The sequence below is a fragment of the Phacochoerus africanus genome, chromosome 6, assembly GCF_016906955.1.
Source record: "Phacochoerus africanus isolate WHEZ1 chromosome 6, ROS_Pafr_v1, whole genome shotgun sequence".
NCBI lineage: Eukaryota > Metazoa > Chordata > Mammalia > Artiodactyla > Suidae > Phacochoerus > Phacochoerus africanus.
Window position 1 is genome coordinate 65,878,976 of NC_062549.1, and position 25,617 is coordinate 65,904,592.

General features: G+C 43.7%; 1 protein-coding gene across 3 annotated transcripts in view; it reads right to left on the reverse strand.

The window, feature by feature from the left end:
• The window catches only part of LOC125129260 (extracellular sulfatase Sulf-1), a 155,414-nt gene that overhangs the window by 35,986 nt on the left and 93,811 nt on the right, over positions 1 to 25,617 (reverse strand). For all 3 annotated transcript variants that reach the window (XM_047783782.1, XM_047783781.1, XM_047783783.1), the window contains exons 5-11: positions 24,598 to 24,749; positions 21,592 to 21,761; positions 9,883 to 10,033; positions 8,469 to 8,644; positions 6,540 to 6,668; positions 6,213 to 6,269; positions 5,288 to 5,417 (exon numbers count right to left, since the gene is read on the reverse strand). In XM_047783782.1, coding sequence (XP_047639738.1) covers positions 5,288 to 5,417; positions 6,213 to 6,269; positions 6,540 to 6,668; positions 8,469 to 8,644; positions 9,883 to 10,033; positions 21,592 to 21,761; positions 24,598 to 24,749 — 965 coding nt within the window. The remainder of the gene's footprint in view (positions 1 to 5,287; positions 5,418 to 6,212; positions 6,270 to 6,539; positions 6,669 to 8,468; positions 8,645 to 9,882; positions 10,034 to 21,591; positions 21,762 to 24,597; positions 24,750 to 25,617) is intronic.

Here is a 25,617-nt window from a genome sequence, read left to right on the forward strand (position 1 = left end):
CTGTGATCTTAACCAGGGCTCAGTGGGTTTCTGGAAATAGGCAACCCATTTCTGGCACACTAACAATTCTAGCCAGATCTTTCTGGTAAATGTCTTTTTATTCCTGCTCTGCAGCTGGTCATGAAGGGTCAGAGGGATCGATGGTCAGAGGAATATCTTACGGATGACAACATAGATCTTGGAGCTAAACCCGTTTACACTCAACAAGCTGCATTCTAATTTCCTTTGCTTGCTGCTGGGGTCCTTTTAGAATTTTAACAGATCTTTGATTTTCTATTGATACAATAGGAGAAAGGCAAAGTAAATTACAAAGATGCTGGAATCCAGCCACTCTATAAAAGGACATAACATTTGTTCTGTAAAAGGAAAACAAGCTGCTTTTTCCTCTTAGATGAAGGAGACTATATAAAATGCACCTTAACATTAAATGCCTGGAGGATTTCTCTCCTAGGTAACCCCTATTTAATGAATCAATATCTATACCTAGAAAAGGAAATAAAAAACCCAGTAATGTTCACCCAACACGAATGGTTCTTGATCTTGGCTACTCATAGGAATCACTTCAGAGCTTGAAAAACCCCACTGCTGTCTGGGTCCCATCCCCTGAAGTTCTGATTTGCTGTGTCTGGGTTGGGACCCGAACATCGGCATGTCCCAAGCCTCCTAAGTGATTCTAATGGGCGGTCAAGGTCAAGAACTGCTATCCCAGATGCTGTCAGGGCTTCAGGGAGGTGAATGCCATTGACAGTTTCAAAAAGAAAAATCTACTGTCTTCCACTTTTGCAGAGACAGCATGTTCTGGGGAAGAAAAGACTGAACATGAAGTGAAGAGATGCAGGTTCGGACATTGGGTTTGTCGTTTTCTGGATCTAAATTTCCTTATCAGGAAAAGGACATCATTCGACTAGATGACTTCTGAACTTCCTTTCCACCCTGATGTTCTAGGATTCCAGGTCTGGGTTTCATAACCCCGTAAGAAATAGATGCGTCAGCCTCACCTCCTGACCTGTTCATCTGATTGGTCCGAGGTGAGGCTGAACATCCATAGTTTCAAAAGCTCCCCAGTTGATTCTAATGTGCAGACAGAACTGGGCACCACTGATTGGCGTTCGCTATTGAACCAAAGTCTTCAGACGGCAGTTGAGATTGATTGATTGAGTGTGTGTGTGTGGGTGCGCGCGCGTGCACGCGAACGTAGTGTGTCTGTACATAAATATGCCTGGGGGTGTAACGTCAGCTGAGAGAGTGGTGGGAATTCACACTCAGATTCGTATTAATTCAGGAACATGGCAGTAATGCAAACACATATGTCCGTGCCGTCTAAATTAGTCCCTGCTGGTTGTTCTGCTCACATGGTGGAGAAGTGATGCCAAGTGTCTGGGATTCCGGCCCATTTTAGGTCCCTGTTGGCTCCCTAGGAATGAAAACAACAGGTAGGATGGCCTGGAACCATATGACACCCCACATCCGACATTCGCTCAGTGCTTTCCAGCTCAGCTAGCGCTTTACACACATGATAGTGCTTTATCCTCCCAAGACAGAAGACAATTTTCTTTGTTTAGAGATGGAAAACCTGAGAGTCGGGAGAAACTGTCTTGTCCAAGAACACACAACTGAAAGGTAGTGGATGCGAGTATTCGAAGCAAGCCTTTGAACTTCATATTCATCTTTCCTTTATTGACTCCACTTCCTGCAGTTCCCGGCATTGATCCTGCCAATCAATCCTTGGGCGACCGGGCATGAGGGTTGGGAGGGGGAATTAGGAGTGAAGCTAATGGGGCTAATGGTGCTGATTTTCCCTCTACACCCCAGGGGGAGTCATACCAAAGAGAAGATTATGTTGCCTTGGAAGAAGGCAGTTAACCTTGGTGACAAGAAGAGAGGCAAGGCACGGGCCAGGTGTGCAACCCATGTCAAGAGAACTCAGGCAAGTTAGTTCTAGCCTTAAGCGGATCCTGAACAATCTCATTATTCTGGACTTCCTTCTTCCCTTCCAAGTCAGTGCCATTATAACTAAAAAGATAATCTTCAAAGCGGAGCCAGATAGAAAGAATAAAAAGCCAAATTATGAAGGTTCTACAGAAGAAACTATGACAGGTTGGAGCTACAGATTTGAAAACTGTCTTGAAGGGGCTCTAAATTTTCTTGAAGCTCTCAGATTCCAAAGCTATGGTTTGAGCACCACCTATAGCAGGAAATCAGCTTCAGGACAGAGGTTAAGTCCTTGTTCCATTGCTTCAGGCACTTCTCAAAGAGATCCCGCCTAACATCTCGTATATTTATGTGAGAGAATCCAAATTCAGGCTGATTAACATAGAAACCATGCAGCAGAGGAAAATTCCAGGGAGCCAGATATGAAAGCATTTCATGGGGGCAAAATAAGTTTAGAAAAGTATAATAAAACCAAGCGAAGTTTTTAACAGAGTTGGCATTTAACTCACGAGGGAAGAGCTTGTGCCAAAGGACCATAATCTAGTTTATGCTGCATTTGCCCTCGAGGACATACATTAAAATTTCAGTGCAAACCATATGGAGAGGTTTGCAAAACTATACACTGAAAGATGGGCCATGTACCTTATTCTCAAATGGTTATAAGTCTCGCCACTTAGAGGGCTGGAATAGTAACAGGATCACCAATCTCCATGAGATAGATTTAAGGCTGAACATTTCCAAGCTCTTGAATAGAAGTCGAATGAGTCTATGGAGGCTGGCTCATAAAAATCATTTTAGTGCTACGAGTCTGAGGTTTTAGTCATAATAACACTTAGAGCTTCCATAAGAAGGATTTGAAGACTTCAAATTAAAATATAATGAATAGGTCTAAGCTTCTCCACGAGACACTTGAAAATTAAGACTTACTAGAATGCCGTGAAAGGCTGGTTTTATCCCTTCCTTCAACGCCCCCCCCCCACCTTTTTCTACTTCAAAGGAATTCCTGGGTACAGAAAGGCATGAGGAAATACACAGACTATGAGGGTCAAGCTGTTTATTATCAACGTCTATTCAATACGCTAGATGCCATATAGAACGAGAATAATAAGTGAGTCATTTTATTAACAACTGGTTTATCCATTTCATGTGTCTCATACCTTGAACCGGTGCTGGCTAATCATGTGGCTATTTAAAGGTCAGATACATTTAAAAAAAAGATTCCCAGAAGAACTGAACTTCTCTTCACCTAGTTAATGAAATTCACCTTGGGAGGCAAGCAAGGGGCTTGAGTTTTTGTTGTTGTTATTTTGCTTTTTCTTTTTAGGTCCATGCCCATAGCATATGGAGGTTCCCAGGCTAGGGGTCAAATCGGAGCTACAGCTGCTGGCCTACACCACAGCCACAGCAACGGGGGATCCAAGTCGAATCTGCAACCCACACCACAGCTCACAGCAATGTCGGATCCTTAACCCACTGAGTGAGGCCAGGGGTCGAACCTGCATCCTCATGGATACTAGTCGGGTTCGTTAACCGCTGAGCCACGAAGGGGACTCTCTTGAATTAATTTATGGATGCCCCAATTGCAAAAGGGGGCTGGCTGAGGCTTCCTCACTAGACAGATATGAGGAATACCTTGAGGTAATACATATAAAATTCTGCATACAGTGCCTCACCTAAGACAAATGCTTGAATAAACGTTACCCTCTTTTCCAATTTTGTTCTAAGTGGCAATAATTTAGGCAGAAATTTAGTCCCTCTCATCATGATATAGTGTATTTCTCCCAGCTGGTATAGATTTCAATCAAGAGTGCTTAAAATAGTTTGTGTTCCTATGTTCCCACTTTCCCTAAAAACAGGTCTGTGCTAATTCATCACATGGTAATTCTTTTTTAAAACTATTTTTTAAGGGCCACACTTGCAGCATATGGAGGTCCCCAGGATAGGGGTGGAATCAGAGCTACAGTTGCTGGCCTACACCACAGCCACAGCAACTCGGGATCTGAGCCCATGTCTACAACGTACACCACCGCTCATGGCAATGCCAGATCCTTAACCCACCGAGCGAGGCCAGGGATCGAACCGGAGTTCTTATGGACTTTAGTCGGGTTCATTACCGCTGAGCCACAACAGGAACTTCCTAAGTCTTTAGCTATTATTGGTAATAGTATTCTGGGCAGCCCTCAATTCTCCAGTAATATTTCTGTTAATGAAGAGGATCCATTTTAATGAAATATTTGATGTCAGAAATTCTGTGAGCACAGATGGAAACAATAAACAAATAGAATATGGTTTTTCTTTTCCTTCCCCAACCTTGGTCCTGGATGCTGTCCTCCTTTCTGGGTTGGATGACACGTGACTTTTGTCCAGCGTGGGAAGACCCGATTATGTCTCTTGGGGTGGTTCACTTCCCAGAGGCTTGGCATCTTCCCATGGTCTCTTTCTCTTTCTTTTTTTCCCCTGCTTTTTAGGGCTGAACCCATGGTACATGGAAGTTCCCAGGCTAGGGGTTAAAACAGAGCTACAGCTTCCGGGCTACACCACAATCACAGCAACGAAGGATCCAAGCCACGTCCACGACCTATACCATAGCTCACAGCAATGAAGGATCCTTAACCCACTGAGCGAGGCCAGGGATCAAACCTGCAACCTCATGGTTCCTAGTCAGATTTGTTTCTGCTGCACCAGGATGGGAACTCCCTTCCCATGGTCTTGGCCCTTCTTGATAACCAGTTAAGAGGGGCCTCAGGGATGGTGCTTTCTCCTGAGATGGAACCAGTCTCTAATCTTTCCTTTTTTTTGTTGTCTTTTTGCCATTTCTTGGGCCGCTCCTGCAGCATATGGAGGTTCCCAGGCTAGGGGTCCAATCGGAGCTGCAGCTGCCGGCCTACGCCAGAGCCACAGCAATGCCGGATCGGAGCCGCGTCTGTGACCTACGCCAGATCCTTAACCCACTGAGCAAAGGGCAGGGATCGAACCCGCAACCTCATGGTTCCTAGTCGGATTCGTTAACCACTGCGCCACGACGGGAACTCCTGATCTTTCTAACCAGACTCTCCCTGTCACAGATCTGCTCTCTTGAACTGATGTTGGCTAATTTCGTGGATACCTACAAGTCTCTCTGAATGCACTCTCTCTCTTCACTGGAGGACGCTCAGGCTCAAGGAGTGATGAGGAGACCCAGCTTAGACCAGTTAGACACTGCTCCATCAGGGAAAAGGTCTCACAGGGAGCATTCCACGACTACGATGAGAAGCTTATCTATACATGAGTGTACATAATCTTACAGGTTGAAAATCTTTTACATTTGAAATGGAGAAGCACATAAGTGGTGGTGCAAAAAAGCCGTGTCACTCACCTGCCCAGGTTGTTCACAGGCGGTCTGGTACCTGGCCTGCTGGCACAGTTCTTTAACTCTCTCATATTTGGGCAGGTGATTTGACTGTTGGATGTTCTTGTTGGAGTCTTCCTTCTTACGCAGAAATTTCCTTTGACAGAAAGGGGAAAGCCTCTTATAGGAAATGTGATCTGAAATGACCTTTGCAGGGACCTGCCTGTTCTTTTTCTCCCTGTCACATGACCTCACATTCTCCAAACAGCAAGAAATAGACAGTGAGGCTCTACCCATGGGAGTTCAACATTTCATGAATCCCTGGCAAAAATTAAAAGCTGGGTACTATGAAGAGGAGAAATCAGGAGAGGAAGAATTATTTTCTCCAAAAGCATTCCTTTCAAAACTTGGGGCGTACATGTTTTTAACTTTATAGGCTCAAAGTTCTTTTTGGTTATAATGAATGATAGAAATGGTTTTCTCTTGCTCAGCGTAAATATGGAGAAAAACAAAGACAAGGGGAATTACAAATCAAAAGCGGAACCCCAGAAGTGACTATGGAGCAATTGCAATCTGATATATTTGTATATTCAAAACGAGGAAATGCATATAAGGAAAAGAAGCAGAAGTGTCAGGCAGAACTTGGGAAGACGGTTGAGAAAGTCAATATTCTGGTCCATTTAGGAACCAGGCAGAGACATGCAATGGTAAATTCATAGCCATATAAGGGCTGCAGTCTCATCTTATAAAAATTTAATTTTCTTCACAATTCTGATGCAACGCTCATTGCTCTGCCGGCCAGTGAAGGATGAGCAGCAAACCATTCCGTCTTATGACTAGGTTTACGAAATCCACACGCTTAGGAAACCAAAATGAGGGGAAAAACATTCTCAGCAGGGAGAGCTGCCCACTAGGACTGGTTCCCAGAAGCACCCCAGGAACCAATAATTACCCTCTTTCCACGAGGAATGTATCACGCCAAATTTTGGCCTTCTTGTTTGTTCGAAACCTGAAAGCAAAATAATAATATTTACCATTGGCATCCGGGCGTTTTTCCAAATGGATCAGTGCTAACAGTTTATTTAAAGCAACACCTCTCACTCCCCGCAGACCAGGACTGCGTCTCCATCAATATGCTGTTTACAAACAGCCGAAAAAAGTCTCAGCTCGGGGCAATCCTCAGGGGCAAAGCCTATTTTGCCTCCACTTCTTCCAGCTGCTGGCCACCTCTGGGAGCTGGAGTGCCCAGCGCTGGCTGAGGGGAAGGACATTGACGCACCTGTTACCTGGTTTCTCCAGGTCCAGAAGCTTGAGGACAGACTTGCCATCCACGTCGGGAGGCGTGTCGAGCCCAGCAATGTCCAGGATGGTTGGGGCCAGGTCAATGTTTAGAACGATCTGTGGGACTCTGCAAAGTGACAAGTGGTTACATGATGGAGCCAGCACCAGTGGAGGGTGCCACTAAGCCCTTTCTCCATCCCATGACTCACTGGCCCTCACTGCTTCTCAGTCTCTCCATTGGTCCCCCTAGGGATGGGAGGGCTTCTGAGTGGTTAGCAGGCAGGGTGGGACAAGATTAACCAACTCTCACAGCGGGTCAGGCTGGAAAAATGCCTGCACCCCTGAGCCCTGCCCTCACGGCAGACACTCTGGGACCTGATATTTGGTTTTTCTCCGATGTATACTTTCTTTTGAAACCCGACAGCCCATCGCTTCTCTGTTGAACTGGGGCTTTGCAATCAGTCTTCTGAAAAAGGACACAAGGTTTTTATACTTGAATTCAGTCCTTGCAACCTAGTCTTTCAAACAGAAAGCCTTCTAACTGTAGATCTGATGATCCTCCAGGGGTGTCTAATGATCTGAGAGACACAGCAACATGCTTCAAAGCATGCTTCAAAGCTGTTGACTGCCAGCCCCTCCCCCAAGGATGCAGATAATGCAGCAGTTGGAATGAGTGAGATGGGGTGGATGTGACTCGGAATGTCTAAGACCTGAGCCCCACTGCTGCTACTTCTAGGACCAGTGTGCATACATGGTCTGTGGAGCTTCTTCCCTGTGAAATCAGGGGTCCAGGCAGGATGCTCATTATTAAGGGCTGATGCAGCTTTTGAATTTTCCTTGCACTCTTTTCCTTCACCCTTTTTTTTTTTCCTCACAGGCAGCATTTGGAAATTCCCAGGCCAGGGATCAAACTCTCGCCACAGAAGTGACAACACTGGATCCTTAACCCACTGAGCCATCAGGGAACTCCCAGAATATTCTTAATCAATCTGAGAGATATATGCAATTCAAAACATAGAAACTATAATGATCATCTAGTGGTTACTTCACGAAAGGGAAGTTCCCAGGCCAGGGATAGAACCTGAGCCACAGCAGTGACAATCCTGAGTCTTTAACCACTCGGCCACCAGAAAACTCCCTCATTCTTTCTGTAATTGTTTCATGTACATGATCTCATTTTATACAAAACATTCTGATGTGATTGGCAGGGCATATGATAACCATTTTTTGATGGGAATACCGAGCTACAAAGGATGCAGTGACTTGCTGAAGGTGACAGGGATAGAATTCCAGTCTTTAGGATTCTTAAAATTTAAATGAATGTTTTAAAATTTGATTTTCTTAAAACAATTCTTTAGTAATACGTTTTTAAAAAAACCCAAGAGGATGGGCCTGGTTATGATTTTTTAAAATTATTTTTTATGGCTACACCTGAGGCATTTGGAAGTTCCTGGGCCACCAGGCTACAGTTGTGGCAACACTGGATCCTTTAACTCACTGCACTTCTGTAGGTGATCCAAGCCACTGCAGTTGGATTCTTAATCCACTGCGCCACAGCAGGAACTCTGGCACTGGTTATTATTATTATTTTTTTAAAGAGTCAAAGAAGACAAAGATGATGTTTCCAAAGATCACATTCTGTGTCTGCACAGAATTTTGGATTCTGGTCAATTTGAGAGAATTAATCATGAATAATGATTTTTCCTTTCTCTTTAAGTCATATTCTTTCCCTTAGGGGGTGAGGGAGGGGGCAGATCGGGGAGGGGGTTTTCATCTTTTAAATTCCCAAGCGACAGGCACCTTTTTTTTTTTTTTTTTTTTGGTTTGGTTTGGTTGAAAGGAAACCAGACCCTGAGATTGGTAATTGAATTATCTCAGATGTACATGAGCTACGACAGCTGAATGCTGGGAACAGAGAAATACGTACATGGATCCTGGTTCTACACTTGGACCACGAATAAAGAAAGGCACGCGGATATCAAAGTCATATGGCATGGATTTCCCCTTGACCAGCCCAAACTGGCCGATGTGGTAACCGTGGTCGGCGGTGTAGATGATGTAAGTGTTTTCCAGCTCACCCGTCTCCACCAGCATGTTATACAGCTGAAACACAGCAAGAGACCAGTCAGAAGCAATTGTGATGGCGTAAGGTGACAATAATGTGGCTGTGATTGCCCCCAAATCTTTTTTCCATTATTTCTAAAAGGCAAGAGTTGCTTGAATGAGGTCGACAAACATGTACATTGTATATATCTTCTAGTTGCTTACAATCCCGGAGGGAAAAAGTCCAACAATATAGGTGATTTTAGGGAGTAATGTAACTTTCTAAACTCTGGCATGTTCTGCTTAAAGGTTCTGTTTGCCTCTTTGGGGAAAAAAAAAATCAAAACAAATTCTGTCGCCAAACTTTAAGGTTTTACCTTGAAAAATCCATTATTATAGCAAATTTTACTATCATCACTCCTATCTAGTTATTGAGAGTTAAAAACAGACTACTTCTGAGCCTGAAGTAGATCTGGCACTTATGGCATGTCTCGCTATGTTTTAAAATTCAGAAAATTTCAAATAAAATCTTTATTTCTGGCTTCTTTTAAACGTCAGAAGACTTAATCTTGGATCCCCATTTCTACATGGCAAGAATTAGTTGAAGCTCCTTGCTTTATTTTATTTTACTTTTTATTTATTTATTTATTTATTTTTGCTTTTTAGGGCTGCACCTACAGCATGTGGAAGTTCCCAAGCTAGGGGTTGAATTGAAGCCGCAGCTGCCAGACTATGCCACAGCCACAGCAAAGTGGGAACTGAGCTGCATCTGCGACCTACACCACAGCTCATGGCAATGCCAAATCCTTAACCCATTGAGCGAGGCCAGGGATCGAACCTGCATCCTCATGGATACTAGTCAGATTCGTTTCTGCTGAGCCACAATGAGAACTCCCAGCTGCTCCTTGCTTTAGATGGCGGCGCTTAGTTTTAAGCGGATCACAATCCCCACCATCCCCTATTGCCTTCTACTGGTTCTGCTTTAGTAATTTACATTAATTGCTTAATTCCTGATGATATTGGTGGCTACAGTCCTTGATTTATGATGTCTTGATTTTAATCTCCTCTTTAATACTGGCTCCAAAAGAACCATGCCTGGAGAGGTAACAGAAAGGGGATGAGATAAGGGAGGGAGGATAAATTCACTGAATACACACACACACACACACACACTTTCTCTCTCTCTCTCTCTCTTTTAAAATGAACAACAACCGCCACCACCACAGGACTGGCAAGAATGGGTCTACCCGAGGGAAGCTGGACCAGATCCTGTCCCTGAGGCAGGTTCCTGTGCTTACCCTTTCCACAGAATCATCCACTGACATCAAAGTCTGAAGCCGTTTGCGATGCAGGACGTTTGTAAATTCCATGTGGATGGGCAGCATGGGTCCTGTGTACTGCATAATCCAGTGTTTATCCATATTTGGTGCATAGTTATAACTAGGAGTTCTGCAAATATCCAGAAAGGAGTCTTACTACATACGTTTTTCAGTCATTTAAAGAAAGAGCTCGAGTTAGCGGTTGTGAAATACCCATTTAGGAAAGATAATTTAGACACTGCTAAAGGGTTTTTCTCTCCCCTAACGTCTCTCTGTGTTTATAAAGAGATCTGAAATCTGGATTCAAACGTAGAAAATCAAGACTGGCAGCTAAAAGCCGAATTAGTGCACGTTCATCTGGGCTTATTGAATAAAATATGAAAAAGCACCTCGAGATGACTGTGATCATGTTACAAATTTACAGATAAAACTCAGGAACGTAGAAGGGAATGTTCTTACGGTGATGTTCACTCATAAAATTTTATCGCTAATTAGACTACTAAATATAGGCACACATATGTTATGTGCAATGATGACAAATCAAAATTTCAACACATTTTTCTCTTGAATTTACTAGGGTAGTTTATTGATTAGTTATATATCTAGTCTCTACAAATTCTTCTCATTCCTAACCTTGTACATAGATACCATTAATTTAATTGGATTTACTGGAATTAGAATCAAGTCTACTGCCATATACGTGCTTACCAATGAAGCTATTCGTTATAGACAAACCAATACAGGTGCTGCGCATACTTTTTGTTAACTATAGGGAAGTAGGTCCTTTTGTTCTAGGACAACTGGTTCTAGCTGGTCTTTCTTTCTTTTTCTTTCTTTTTATAGCCACACCCACAGCATATGGAGGTTCCCAGGCTAGGGGTGGAATCGGAGCTATAGCTGCCGGTCTACACCTCAACCACAGCGACTTGGAGTCCCAGCCAAGTCTGCGACCTACCCCACAGTTCATGGCAAAGCCAGATCCTTAACTCACTGAATGAGGCCAGGGATGGAACCTGCATCCTCACAGTCACTATGCTGGGTTCTTAATCCACTGAGCCATTAAAGAACACCAGCACTTCTCTCTTTAATAGTTGAAAAATGCTGTTTTGGTACCAGTGGCCTTCCTTCCTGGTGTAAAAAGTTACCCCGATGATCTGTATGGATGCTGGTTACCTAGCAGAAGTGCCACAACACAAATGCCAATATAACACTGGGTAGTGGAGACACTGTCCCTGAAAATGCACAGTTATGCTCAGAAGTCTAAGTCAACTCCCCTTTAAAGGGACAGATTTGTAGAGTGGGAAACGCATGAGAAGCCCAGGCTGCTCAGTTGTAAATGGGGATAAGAGCACCTCTCATAAAAAGCTCTTTAGAGGAACAACAAATCTGTCTATGTATCAATCTATGTATCTATCTATCTATTTCTATATCCATATCTTCCTCCTTCCCTCCTTCCTCCTCTTCCCTTTTTTCCTTCCCTCTTTCTTTTCCTTCTTCTTTCCTTCCTTTTTTCTCTTTCTTTCTTTCTTTCTCTTTCTTCTTTCTTTCTTTTTCTTTCTTTCTTTCTTTCTTTCTTTCTTTCTTTCTTTTTTCTTTCTTTCTTTCTTTTTCTTCTTCCTTCTCTTCCTTCTTCCTTCCTTCTCTCTCTTCCTCTCTCTCTTTCCTTCCTTCCTCCGCCCTCCCTCCCTCTTTATCCATTTAATCTATCACTTTAAAGTGCCCAGAAGAGGCACCTGCGTTCCCTACCCGAACCAATAAACAATTGTATTTTATAGAAGGATCTGGGTTGAAAAATCCCGTGGCATTAAAAAACAAAATTTCTGGTATCACCTGCAATTCTTTTTCAGAGAAACAGGCAACGTCAACTTTCATCTGCTTACCAGGTAAAGGACTCATGAACCAAACAGTCCCATTTTGGCCTGAAAGGGTTCTTGGCATCTAAGCTTGAACCGCTGGCCTGGTCAGACCCTGTGTCTTAGGAGCTGGGGGCCAGAGGAAAGGACCTAAGCCCTATTCTTATTTCTATTTCTTATTCTTCACATGGCGTGTCGCCTTACAAACAGGATTAGAAGAAGAGGCTGAGGAGGAGGTGGAGGGAAGGCGCTTCTAAATCCCAGACGAAAGGGATTTTCATCTGTGGGGGCTGTTTGAGGTCAGAGAAATACAGCAAGTTGGTCACGAAAGGTCCCTCACCATTCACTGATGTGTGCCCTGAAAAAGGACACGGCTGTAAAAGATTACATGGGGCTTCTTCATAATACCTAACCAGCCTCCTCTTCCTGCTTTGGATGTTGGTTTGCCTTAATTTAAAAATAAATCAAGTTGACTTTTTTTTGTTTAAACCACAAAACCTCAACACCCAAAAAAATTACAATAGGGAAACGCTGGCTTGCGGGGGTGGGGGGGCGTCAAGAAGGGGCAAATTGCATCTCCAACTGATTACCTTTAAGTGCCTGGCAGAGCTCCCCCCGACCTGGCTTTGAGGCGCAGGGAAGGTTGCAGCAAATTACAAGCCTCGAATTGGACTCCTGGATTTGCAGAGTGACATATGCTGAACCTGGCTTATATTAAAAGGGAGAGTTCGAGTCTGTTGTCAAAGCTGTCCTTTCCCATCCCCCCTTTTTTCTTAATTTCTCAAAGTGGAAGATGACAGGCCCCACCCCCAGCTCTGGGGATGAGATTCCAGGTGGGATCTCAGCAGGGGGCAGTGTGGGGGGGGGGCGAGCATGTGCCTTTTAAAGGAAGACAGGCTGCCACTGCTTCCCGCAGAACAGCAGCTGTTCAGGGACCTGCAGGTGGAAGGTCGGGTCTCTGGAACTGACAATGTTGTTGAAAAGTGATCTTTTGCCAAAGACCTGCGGTCGCCTCCTGCTGGTGTCTGCCAAATTCCTAGAAGATGCAGCCTTCTGTCCCTCAGTGATAATTAAGGCTTGCTTCCCTCTAAGAATTGATTTACAATGATTCAAACAGGGCCTGGAGCTGTGGGCTGGAACACAAGGAAGCAGGTAACTGTTTCAGAGAAGAGTGGCAAACCACATATCTAATTGTTCCAGAATATTTTGGAATCAGACCTGAATTCTCCGGTCCTGTTACTTACTAATGTGTGATCTGGAGCAACTTTTTCCTCTAAGCCTCTGTTTCCTCATCTCCATAATGGGAGCAAGAACTTCAAGGAGTTCTTGTGAGGCTTCAGAGAAATTTCAGTGACTCCAGAGGACAAATCCTGGGACCCCATGACACCCACTCTTACACGTAGCTGGGAGAGGTCTTATCATGTCACAGCTCATTTGATTGCTGTGGCACCCAGCCTGGAGAAGGCAGGGCGTCTTAGTGCCACTTCACAAATGAGAAAGTAAAGTGTACAGAGGTGGTTCAGAAAGAAAAACAGAAATAAACAAATGGGACCTAATCAAACTTAAAAGCTTTTACACAGCAAAGGAAACCATAAAAAAACCCCAAAGGACAACTTTCAGGATAGCTACAAACAAAACAACCAACAAGGAAGGGCTTAATCTCCAAAATATACAAACAACTTGTACAACTTAACAACAAAAAAATAAACAACCGAATCAAAAAAAATGGGCAGAAGACCTAAACAGACATTTCTCCAGAGAAGACATGCAGACGGCCGGTAGGCCCATGAAAAGATGCTCAACATCACTAAATATTATTAAAATGCAAATTAAAATTACAATAAGGTACCACCTCACACCTGTCAGGGTGGCTATCATTAATAAGTCTACAAACAGCAATGATAAATAAATAAATTGGTACAACCACTGTGGAAAACAGTATGGAGCTTCCTTAGAAAACTCAAACATAGAACTACCATATGATCTAGCAATCCCACTACTGGACATATATCCAGACAAAACTATAATTCAAGAAGAAAATTGCACCCCTATGTTCACAGCAGCACTATTCACAATAGCTAAGACATGGAAACTACCTAAATGTCCATTGACAGATAAATGGATTAAGATGTGGTACATATACACAACAGAATACTACTCAGCCATAAAGAAGAATGAAACAATACCATCTGCAGCAGCATGGACATGACTAGAGATTCTCATACTAAGTGAAGTTAGTCAGAAAGAGAAGGACAAATACCATATGATCACGTATGTGTGGAATCTAAAATATGGCACAAGTGAACCTATCTATAAAACAGACCTATGGACATAGAGAAAAGACTTGTGGTTGCCAAAGGAGAGGGGGAGAGAGAGGGAGAGGGATGGACAGGGGGTTTGGGGTTGGTGGGTGCAGACTCTTACATTTGGAATGGATAGACAATAAGGTCCTATTGTCCGCACAGGGAACAATATCCAATCTCCTGGGATAGACCATGAAGGGAAAGAATACAAAAAACAAAAAAAAATCCTCAACCCCCTCAAATTCATGTCAAAGTTACAGTCACATGTGCCTCATCTGCTAAGACTTCCTGTGGTCTGTTCAGATACATGTTTTGACCATAACTGTGTACTCCAGACCACATACTCTCAGGAATACACCTGTAACCCTTGACAGATTGCTCCAATACTTAAAAATGCGAGCTTTCCCCAGCAAGCCTTCCCTGAATATGGCTTTTCTCTTGCCCTTGTTTGTTTGGATTTATTGCTCTGCACACTAGCTCAAAGACCCCTTAAGACCACTGCATTTGTAAGTTCGACGTTGCCACCAAGGTTCACTGTCCCCAGACTTTGGATGTCTTGCTCATTTTGCTTACATAACGGGGAGAAGAATTCTGAAAATCGATCACGTCACCTTTCTTTTGGATGGGTGGGTATTTTAGGAGAATAATTCTTCCTGGCACAGAAATAGCTTCAAGAAATGCACGTGTTGTGTATTAAATCCATACTCGGGGAAATGCAAAGAACTTAGCAGTTCATTTTCACCAGGGATGGCCTTTGCTGTCACCCCAGAGGAAATAAATATATTTTGAGTGTTTTATATTTGAACATGTGTTTTCTTCATTTGTTATTTGGTCTCGTACAACAACAAAAGCCCTAACTCTTAATAACCTTGCTGGTGGCAGAACCATCACTCACTGAAAAATAGGTCTCAATTCCCCAAATAAGCAAGTTGTACAGATTTAAGATGCACACTCTCAAAGCATTAAATTGGAAATTCTATACTTAATCTCCCAAGCCACACCATCTCAGCTTTCACTAAAATTGAACTTATTTAATTGACTTTGTGAAGATATGTCCCGCCTGAGTTCAAATGTCTTTAGGTAGGTGACCTCTACACACATGCAGGATAATACCAAATGATCTTGATTATAGGAATATCTTAAAACTTTAAAATAAAAAGGTATGCCATAAAAGGAATTTAAAGTCTTCCAAATGATGCGGCAAACTCCAATTAGAATAGTGCAGATATGTACACAGGGACCACTTCTGCTCTGAATTGTGACCATGATGGGTACTGAACAACTTTAGTGTAGTGGAAGATCTAGGATCCAGCTTCATCCTTGTCTACTTATTTGACCTGGGCAAAGCCATTTGGGTTTGTTTGGGGGTTTTTTTGGTATAACTTTTTTTTTTTTTGGGCTGTCCCAAGGGATGTGAAAGTTCCCCAGGCCAGGTATGGAACCCCAGCCACAGCAGTGACAATGCTGAGTCCTTAACTGCTAAGCTACTAGGAAACTCCCTAAAAAAAAGACTTTGGATTTTTTTTTTGTCTTTTGTCTTTTCAGGGCCACACCCACGGCATATGGAGGTTCCCAGGCTAGGGGTCTAATTGGAGCTACAGCTGCCGGCCTACGACACAGCCACAGCAACACCAGATCCGAGCCACATCTGTGACCTACATCACAGCTCTCTGCAACCCCAGATCTTTAACCCACTGAGCAAGGCCAGGGATCAAACCCACAACCTCATGGTTCCCAGTCAGATTTGTTTCTGCTGTGCCATGACTGGGAACTCTGGATATTTTTTTTTTAATCTAAAAATGTATGGAATTCTACTATCTTTAGGCATCCTATTAATTCATAAAACCAACTGTTCAACTATTTTAAAAAGTGGGAGTTTGTTTTGTTTTTCTTTTTTTTTTTTTGGTCTTTTTAGGGTAGCACCTTCGGTATATGGAGGTTCCCAGGCTAGGGGGTGAATCGGAGCTGCAGCTGAAGTAACAAGGGATCTGAGCCATGTCTGCCACCTACACCACAGCTCATAGCAACGCCAGATCCTTAACCCACTGAGCAAGGCCAGGGATCAAACCTGCATCCTTATGGATCCTGGTTGGGTTTGTTAACTGCTGAGCCCCGACTGAGAACTCCTAAAAAGTGTTCTAATGACAGCTGGTTGGTGGGATTAACATGTTTATTCATTTGCTAAATAAAAATGTGCTGTGCAAACAAGGCAGCAGGAGTTGTGCTCACCAGGCACTGGGAGGGAGAGATGGATCCCTGGGTCCTGCCTTCAGGAAAGAGCTGGGCACCATTTATGTGGTATTTTGAGTGAATACTGCCCCCTACAGTTGTGCCATTTGACTTTGGAAATCTGGGTAAACAGCCAGTGCAAAGGGATACGGAAGAAACGATGGAGAACCAGGTGGGGATGCAGGAAAGGGGGCAATTACTTCTGTCCAGGTCAGAAAGGTTTATAGAGAATTTAAAATTCTCTCATCTTGGAATGCATGTCCTTCCTTTTGTGTGTTTGTGGAAGAAATGACAGACAATGGGCACATTCATTTTAAGACAAGACATGTCTTTCCGACTTTAGATAACAAAGGTATTTCTACAGCTGTTCTGAGGTTACACCGATGTAGTTTTCCCTTTGACATGCTACGTCCTTCTAAAGCCTTCACTTTCAGAACAATTCCTGCAAGGCAGTGGACATGGATCGTGCTACTGAAATGTCAGATTTCACAGGAACCTCAGAGTGTGTGTATGTACATACAGTCATATACTCTTCCAGGTAAGGAAAGAAAGAACTGTTGAACTGGAACAATTTTTTTTTAAGTTCATAGAGGCATAGTTGGTAGGAAAGGGATAAGGGAGTCCCTCGCAAACTATCCCCCTCCTCCAAAGTAGATCTTTGGGAAGGTGAATAGAATCTCCTTTCTCATCATGGCTTTTGTGCTCAGGTGCATGTTCTCACATCAGTGAGGCCAGGAGGGAGACGTGATGCAGAGGGAGGCTGAGGACATAGGATTACTATGAGGACACACGGGGTGGGGGGTGGGGGGTAATTCCTAGAAAAACACGCTAGGGTCTCGGCCACCATGAAGGGCTCTAGGGTAAGGATCATTACATATGTAACAGTGACAAAGGTTCCGTCAGGTCTCTCGGAAACCAGGAAGGACTGAGCCACTGTCTGATTAAACAGCGCCTCCTTGGCTGGAGTGGTTGGTAATCCATTCTCATCCTTGGTTGGCAGAGCCTCTAGCCTCCAGTTGGTAAAGCCAACAAGCTAGCACTTGGACAGACTTCTTTGCTTTGTTGGGAACAGCAAACACGGTGGAAATGCGATACATTTCAGCTCCAGGCTGAGGGGGTCAGACAGTCCTAATCCAAGGCGGATGAAAGGCACAGGGATAATGCTTGACCACCAAGGTAGGTGACCTCAGGGAAAGCGTTCATGGGGCATGCATCCCGCTGCCCTCCACCCCCCACCACACACCCACAGGGGAGAGCCTACAGCATCTAGCTGTTTTCACAGGGCTGCTAAATCTCTCTGCAAAGTCCTTAACTTCCTGCCTCCTTTGCTTGAGTGCCTTGCTAATGCTCTCATGCAGGAAATCACAATGGAAAGCCTGTCTTCAAATTGTCTCTCTCCTTTTGTCTGCGGACTGAACTCGGAGCCTGGGCAGTTGCTCCCAGGGACAAGGGACGCATGAGGACTCTCCTCAGCCCTTTCCTCCAGCGGCAGCAGGGAGACCTTTACCATGAAGATGCCCGGAGTTCAAGGCTTCTTAGGCCTGCAGGAGACACAGCCGATCCCCTCATTCTAGATGCACTGAAGCCTCAGGCTTAGCAGCAAACGTGGCTGAATCACCGCCCCTGCCTCCCAGGTGAATTTTCATTTTCTGTGGCTAACAGTGTCCTCCAAACTGGCACTTGCCGATAGCACATTTTGCACCTGGAGAAGATAACACTACACAGGCTGGTGCTTCTCCTGCCTGTGTTTTCAGAATTGCCAGATGTGAGGGGCTCATCACAATGCGGGCCGCAGCTCCTCAAGAGACATGTCCTGTCACAAGGGACAAGTATCAATGGGTCCTTTCTCTAGCTGCTTCCCTGGGATGGTAAGTTGAGCAAGGAAATTGCACTTTTTGTAGGTCAGGAAAGATAAGATCCAGAAAGAACGGTTTTATATGGTTCATCTTAATAGAAAAGAGCCCAGGAGAATTAGTATCCGTGAAGTAGTCTGTGTCCCAGAAAGGGGTCTTGTCTTAATTGTCATTCATGACCTCATGTCAAGAGGCTGGTATTACCCCCTGTTTTGCAGATGAGACTGTGAAGGTTCTGAGAGGTGGCAGCAAGGACGGCTGAGATAGGAACCCACGCTCATCTGCCTCTGAGGCCTGAGTACTTTGCATTCTGCCACGTGCAGGTCTCCCTTTAGAGAATCACCGGTGAGGCACACAGCTGGCTCATTTGAACTAAAAAGGAAATAATGAAACTCTTTGCATGTGAGAATGATCATGGGGGGGGAAGGATCAAGGTGGCGGAGGAGTAAGACATGGCGCTCACCCTGTCCCACAAACACATCATCGAGTCACAGATGCTGTGGTCCTCCCTTTACGACACAACCTCCAGGGACTCTCTGCTTATGCTGACGTACAAATTTACTCAAATTCTCAATGTTCTGTGAGTTTCTCTTTCTAGCTTTATCTCCTACCGCTTTCCTCACTTCCTGGCTCATGTCTTAAACAGCCTCACTTCACCAAGACCACTTTTCCACACCACTTTCTCTTGCGGAGACCATCTATCTGATTTCTGCGGATCAGCTGCAGAAATTTGGCCCATCCTTTGAGGTCCACATTGAATGTCCACATTGGGCTCTTACATTTTCCTGGTTCTTCCAAAAGGTGTGCATATTCCTCTTCCACATTCCCCAGCCCCTTGGACCCGTGTTCTGGCACTTACTTCTGGGTCTAGTGTTGATTAGGTGATTTGGACACTTGCCTGTCTTCCCCCTGGAGCAGGGGTCCAAGACAAACTTATCGGGGAGAGGACCATACAGTGAACAGTTTGGGTCCTGCAGGCCATATGGTATCTGCCACAACCACCCAACTCCACTGCTGTACTGCAAAAGCAGCCAAAGACAATACCTAAGTGCACGAGCATGGCTGTGTTTCAATAAAACTTTGTTTATAAAAAGTGGTGGCAAGCTAGGTTTGGCCCCCATGTGCCAACCTCTGCCCTAGTTCATTGGTTCTCCAGGGTTAGCAATTGTACCTTCCTCATATCTAAATTCCTCTGTGCTGTATAAGGTCCCAAATGGCATTCATAAATATTTGTGGAACTAAACAGAATTTTTAACTGCTGGAATCAGATTTTTTTTTTTTTTTTTTTTTGCTTATTTTAGGGCTGCACCTGCGACAATGAAAGTTCCCAGGCTAGGGGTTGAACTGGAGCTGCGACTTCAACCTACATCACTGCTCACAGCAATGCCGGATCCTTAACCCGCTGAGTGAGGCCAGGGATTGAACCCACGTCCTCATGGATATTGGGTTCGTTACAGCTGAGCCACACAGGGAACTCCTCTTTTTTTTTTTTTTAAAGCCATTGTCGCGGCCCCGGCTTCTCTGCAGCTTCCTCCAGTCTGCGTTGCTGTCTGTGCACTGCTGAGCTCTCAGAACCTCTTGACCTGCGGCTGATTTTCCTGTAGGCTCAGGATCTTGCCCTGAAGCTTCAAAGGCAGGCTGACTTCCAAGGAGCCATAAAACCACATTTCATCAACCCTTTCTCAAACTCAGGAAAACACTGGTGAAGTTTATAGTTGTGGAAAGTCATCTTAGGCTGGGATTCTACTGATGCAACAAAGGAAGCCACAGGAAATGATTTGTGACCCCCAAAGAAAAGGAAAGGTGGGGCCTAGGGCACAGAAGAAGCCTGCAAAGACTTCATTCTTTCACTGAACCAGCTGGTTACTAAATCTGTACTGATCTGTACTCAGTCAGGAATTTGGTTGCACAGTTATATGCAGGGTGGATTTTCAGAAGCTTGTGTATCTGTCCGTAGGGTTGGTTCCAAAACACCACGGCTCATCCAGATCCGATTCCCCAGGTCCTGTGGCCATCTTTCTGATTTGTCAACAATATTTTATGCACTAAAACACTTCCTAGCCTGCAAGTTCCTGGGCATGCTCAGTAGAGACCCACCCTGGCTTCAGATGTATTGCTAGTTCTTGTCTTCCCTTTCTTCTAAGTCCCCATGATATGTTAGAGAGGATCTAGACACCACTGACCAGGAGCCATCTGTTTACTAGATATAATAATTAACAAATTAGAATAAAAACTTTTCCAGGAATAATGGCATGACCAGCAACTAGAATACCTTCAGTAGTTACTTATCACTTTTCATAAAGAAGTACATTTAATCTCTCTCTCTTTTTTTTTTCCCTGTCTGAGATGATACCCAGAAAATCAGTGTGGATGAGATGGGGTGATATTTAAGCACAAACAGATTAAAAGTGAATTCTGGATAAGCAATGAGGTCCTACTGTACAGCACAGGGAACTATATCCAGTCTTTTGGGGTAGAACATGAATGGAAGACAGTATGAGAAAAAGAATGTTCATATATATATATATATATATATATGACTGAGTCACTCTGCTGTACAGCAGAAGTTGACACAATATAATAAATCAACTATACTTTAACAAAAATAAAATGAAATAAAAAATATTCAAAAAAACCCCACCCTGAATTCTGGATGTTTAGTGATGAAGGAAACAGAAATTCCCTGCTCCCTACATCTCTGATGGTCAAATTTTCAGCAGACATAGAGCCAATTGCTTTCTGTTGAAGACCGTATATTCTTGCAATGGTTAAGGAGAAAGTGTGAAGACAGAGTAAAAAACAAAATCATGTTCTTTGCTGCCTATGCATCCAGACTCTTGCATGGGAGGCTAGTGAGAATGATTGGCATCACACAGCTCCGCTGCTCTTGGTATCGACCCCACAGGCCATAAGCAGACCCCCCCCCCCCCGCCTCCCTGCCCCCTCCTCACCAAGGCTCATCTCAAAAAGAAACATCAGGTTATTTTAAAGCCGTGACCTGAGAAGCCTCTGGGGTGAGCCCTCTCCAGCTGCCTCTTCTAATTGCACATCTGCGGCAAAGCTGCAAAAGTCCGTGCCCAGAAAATTCAACCCCTGTTTCTATAACCAGACCCGGGGTCGCCACTCTGCTGCTACGAAAAGCATACCATTTGATCATCGTTATTATATGATCACGTTCCTGAATATTGTTTCAGACAACCAAAGGAAATGCTTGATAAAAATTGCCCCATTCACTGAGCCTGCTTCTCTTTCTTTTCCTTGAGCCACTTAACAAGTGATGGAAATGTGATTCCTAATCAAACCACCTAGCCAGAACCTGCCTGTTCCCTAGTCCCTGGGGTAGAAGCCTGCGTTCCTGCCTCGTGGAAGGAAAGGGGGTGAAGGGGAGGAGTGTGAGGAGCCAAGGAGGGGCCCGCATTCAGCAGGGGCAGAGCTGAGGTTGTTACTCACATGTGTTGGGAGGCATTGGGGTACAGTTTTGAAAACTGTGGGGCCGAGTCCTCGGGGCCGTGGGGCGCCGCGTGGCTGATCACCATCATAATGGGCCTATGGGGATACATTCTCTTAGACATTTTGAAGTAATTAATGCTCTCGTTAGTGATTAAGTCTGTGAAGTAGTCCTGAAACATACATTTGACACAAAACAAAAATTACAAAAGGTGACAGTCATCAGATCACATTTGAACAACCTCTTTCCCTGAGAATCAACTCACTGAAGGAGGTAAGATCTTAAGCAGGAAGGGAAACTGTACTTCCCAAAGAGGCTAAAAGTTCTTCCGGAAACAGAGAAATCAGTTGCCAGTTACTTTCTAGGGTGCTAGCCTGGAAACATGCACAAACTTTTTTTTAAAGTAATGTACAACTGAGCAATTAGGAAAAAGAAAAAAAAAGTCAAGTCCTGTTTACCCAAGATAATGATCATATCTGGCAATACAAATGTTAGAGCACATCAAACACCGGATACATATTTCATTCTCAGGTTTCGCTGATGTAATTCGTTGACAAAAAATTTAATTACTTCAAGAGGAGGAAATACCCACGCCCACTACAAATTCACAGTGGCAGAATACACACACACACACATGCATAAATGCACAAACAAAAGATCTTTCCTTTAAATCAAAAATTCACCTGCGAGAAAGTACACAACAATTGCTAATGAAAGTTGTGGCCAAAATCTGAGTGTACAGGGAAAAGCAGCAACATTTTATCAATTCATTTATTTGAAGCATTCAATATGGGGAGCAGTTGATTTCCTGCAGATTATACTCTGTTAATTGCACAACTAAAATGATCCAGCTGCTGGGGTTAGAGCTTGACTTGTTAATAAAATGACTCAACCCGCAGTCTGAGAGGCTGATGCAAGACCATCAGGAGGAGGGAAGAAATGGAATAAAAAAGAAAGAAAAGAGGAAAACTTAAAACACCTGCTTCCTCTAAGTGTATATCATTGGCCTGGAGCTTGGGTGTAAAGTTTATTGAGAAAGTGCCCAGACAACGTGCACAGTCAGAGGCTCCCAGGCATGACTAATCGCATGTAGATTCGAGGACCAGAACAGCTGCAAAAGCGGTGCCCTGGGGACCAAGTCTGTGTCACGTGTCATTGTTAAGACAAGTCCAGAGGCTAGCACCTTCTTCCTCAGGAGTGTCTGTTTCATTCTTTTCCTCCCTAAAAAAGGATATACATTCTTTTCAACACAGTTGTCTTTGACACTTAATTAGCTGTGATAATGGGCAAGTTACGCCGATTTAGTCTTTGGAGGGAATCTTGATTACTTTGCTCTCTTTAGGACAACAGGGAAAGAAAGGTTAATAGCTTGAACAAGGAGCATGACAAGCATCCTCGCAGATAAAAAAAATGAGAACAGTAACAATTAGTGCACTTTGTAGGACGTTGCTCAAATTGGCCTCCAAGGTCCCTGCTAGTTCTCAGCTAGGATGAGATTGGAAACCTGTTAGCAATGTTTGTGAATTCATTTGCATTCATTGTTTTCTGAAGGGTAGGAAAGGGGAGACTTACACCTTGTCTCCTCGAACCCCAACCCCCAGTCCCTCGAACTCAAATCAGGCCAAACATAAAGAGCAACGTGCCAAAATTAAATCAAGTCCCCTCTTCCTGATTTCTGCCATTGGCTTTTTCACAGCAATCTGTGCTAGATGGAGCAGATACTCAGCCTCTTTTAGATAAATGAGGAGATGGATATGGCTAGAAGGGAAGAGGGTATTTTAGGCTAATTAGCAGGCTAAATTCAAAGATATTTCCCCCTCCACTCCTGTGATCTGGAAATACTTTTAAGTTGGCAACCACAAAACCTGTGTGAGTTTTTTTTTTTCTCCCTTTTCTTTTTAGGGCGGCACCCTCGGCACATGGAGGTTCCCAGGCTAGGGGAGTTGAATTGGAGCTGTAGCCTCCAGTTTACGCCACAGCCACAGCAACGCTGGCCCCAAGCTGCATCTGGGACCTACACCACAGCTCACAGCAACAATGGATCTTTAACCCAACTGAGCGAGGCCAGGGATTGCACCCGAATCCTCATGGATACTAGTCAGGTTCATTACCACTGAGCCCCAAAGGGAACTCCATGGGTAGGTTTTTAAAAGTCTATGCAGGGACCCATTTGCTAGAGAACCATGGGACATGTCCATTTCATCTTCATGGATACTAGTCAGGTTCATTACCACTGAGCCCCAAAGGGAACTCCATGGGTAGGTTTTTAAAAGTCTATGCAGGGACCCATTTGTTAGAGAACCATGGGACATGTCCATTTCATCTTCATGGATACTACTCAGGTTCATTACCACTGAGCCCCAAAGGGAACTCCATGGGTAGGTTTTAAAAGTCTATGCAGGGACCCATTTGTTAGAGAACCATGGGACATGTCCATTTCATTTTCTGTGAACTGATTTGGAAATTGTAGGATAGACAGCCTTATAGGTTCTTGTGGACTCCAGCTGCCATGGGGCAGGTGTCCTTGTCCAAGCATATGGTCAGACGGGAGTAAAAGCAAAGAATGTGGTTTCCCAATTCTGGATTATTGCCCTTGTCTGTTCTTATTTTTCCACCTAAATCTGAAGCCACCGACAGGATATACTTTCACCCCAATGAAACACAAAACAGTACAAGTGAACATTTGATCATGCGGACAAGTCCTCTGGAGGGGAAAAAAATAAAAAATTATCACAAGACATAGTGGAGGCATCTATGATTTTCCTGATAATACGTTCATCAAAGGCTGATTGCCTTTCATCCTAATGAGGGGGAAAAAATCTCTATTCAAAGTCAGTGTTCTTTGAGTCTTTTTCTCGCTTGGAGTTTAAAATTACCTTAAAATTTCTCATTCTAATATTACGAGGATGTAGAAAGCCAATCTTGTGCATAGGCTAACACACTGAAAATGGCTTTTCCCCATTATGCAAGAAGTAAATTGATGCAGTGTAAAAGTGCCTGAAAATTACCTTTGCATAATCAAATCCATGCTTTTCTTTGATGCCATTGCGACAAACAGTGTAATTATAGAAACGAGAATTCTTGATTAATCCAAGCCATTCTCGCCACCCAGGAGGGACGTAGCTGCCATTATACTCATTGAGGTATTTTCCAAAAAAGGCTGCAATAGAGGAAAAAAATGGATTATTTTCTCATATGAAATGATTACTCATAACTAAATGCATTAATATGAAATTACGACTTGAAAAAAAAAAGGCAGTGAAACAAAACTTAACCTAGGTAACAGGGGATGCCAAAATGACATTCATGTAACACTCTGATTCTTTGGCAAGGTGATACACACACATTTTCCTTTTGAAAAAATAAAAGTAGTGCCCAGGTACATGGCTTATGGTTCAATAAAATCACCATAATCGTGATACTATGAGTGTATTTTTTTGTGCTTCTACTGGGATAAAAGCAGAACGTACCTTTTTGTTAAACTGATGTAACAATCACAGAAGGAGCCAATGTGAGGTTTAGAACACCGAAAGCTCAGTCTTTGTGATAAAATAAGTTTTCTGACTTACTGGTTGAGGTTGCGAATTATAAAAATGCTATGGAAAAGCCTGTCTTTGTTTCTGCATATCAGGACAGTACACATTTTCCCGGCCAAGGAACTATGATAAACTCCATTTTTATGGGACGTAGTCAGGGTTTTACGCCACCTGTATTTTATGTCATTGGTGTTTGCTTTATGTGTATTTTATAATTATGTGTTTATTACTGATAATCAAAAATTCTGGCACATGGAGTTAAAACTTAGATGGCTAATTTTCATAGAATTATAGTATACTAGAAGTGTATGTGCCACAAAAACGCCACCGGTCATTGAAAAGGCCACAGGAAGAACTTCCTGTTTGTGACTTTGGCATGGTCACTTCCAAGAAAGGCCACCATGCAACAGGGTTTACTGATCCCTTTAAAGAGGGAAACTGCAAATTTGTCCTCTGCCAAAACTGATAACAGGAGGAGGGTGAAGGGGAAAG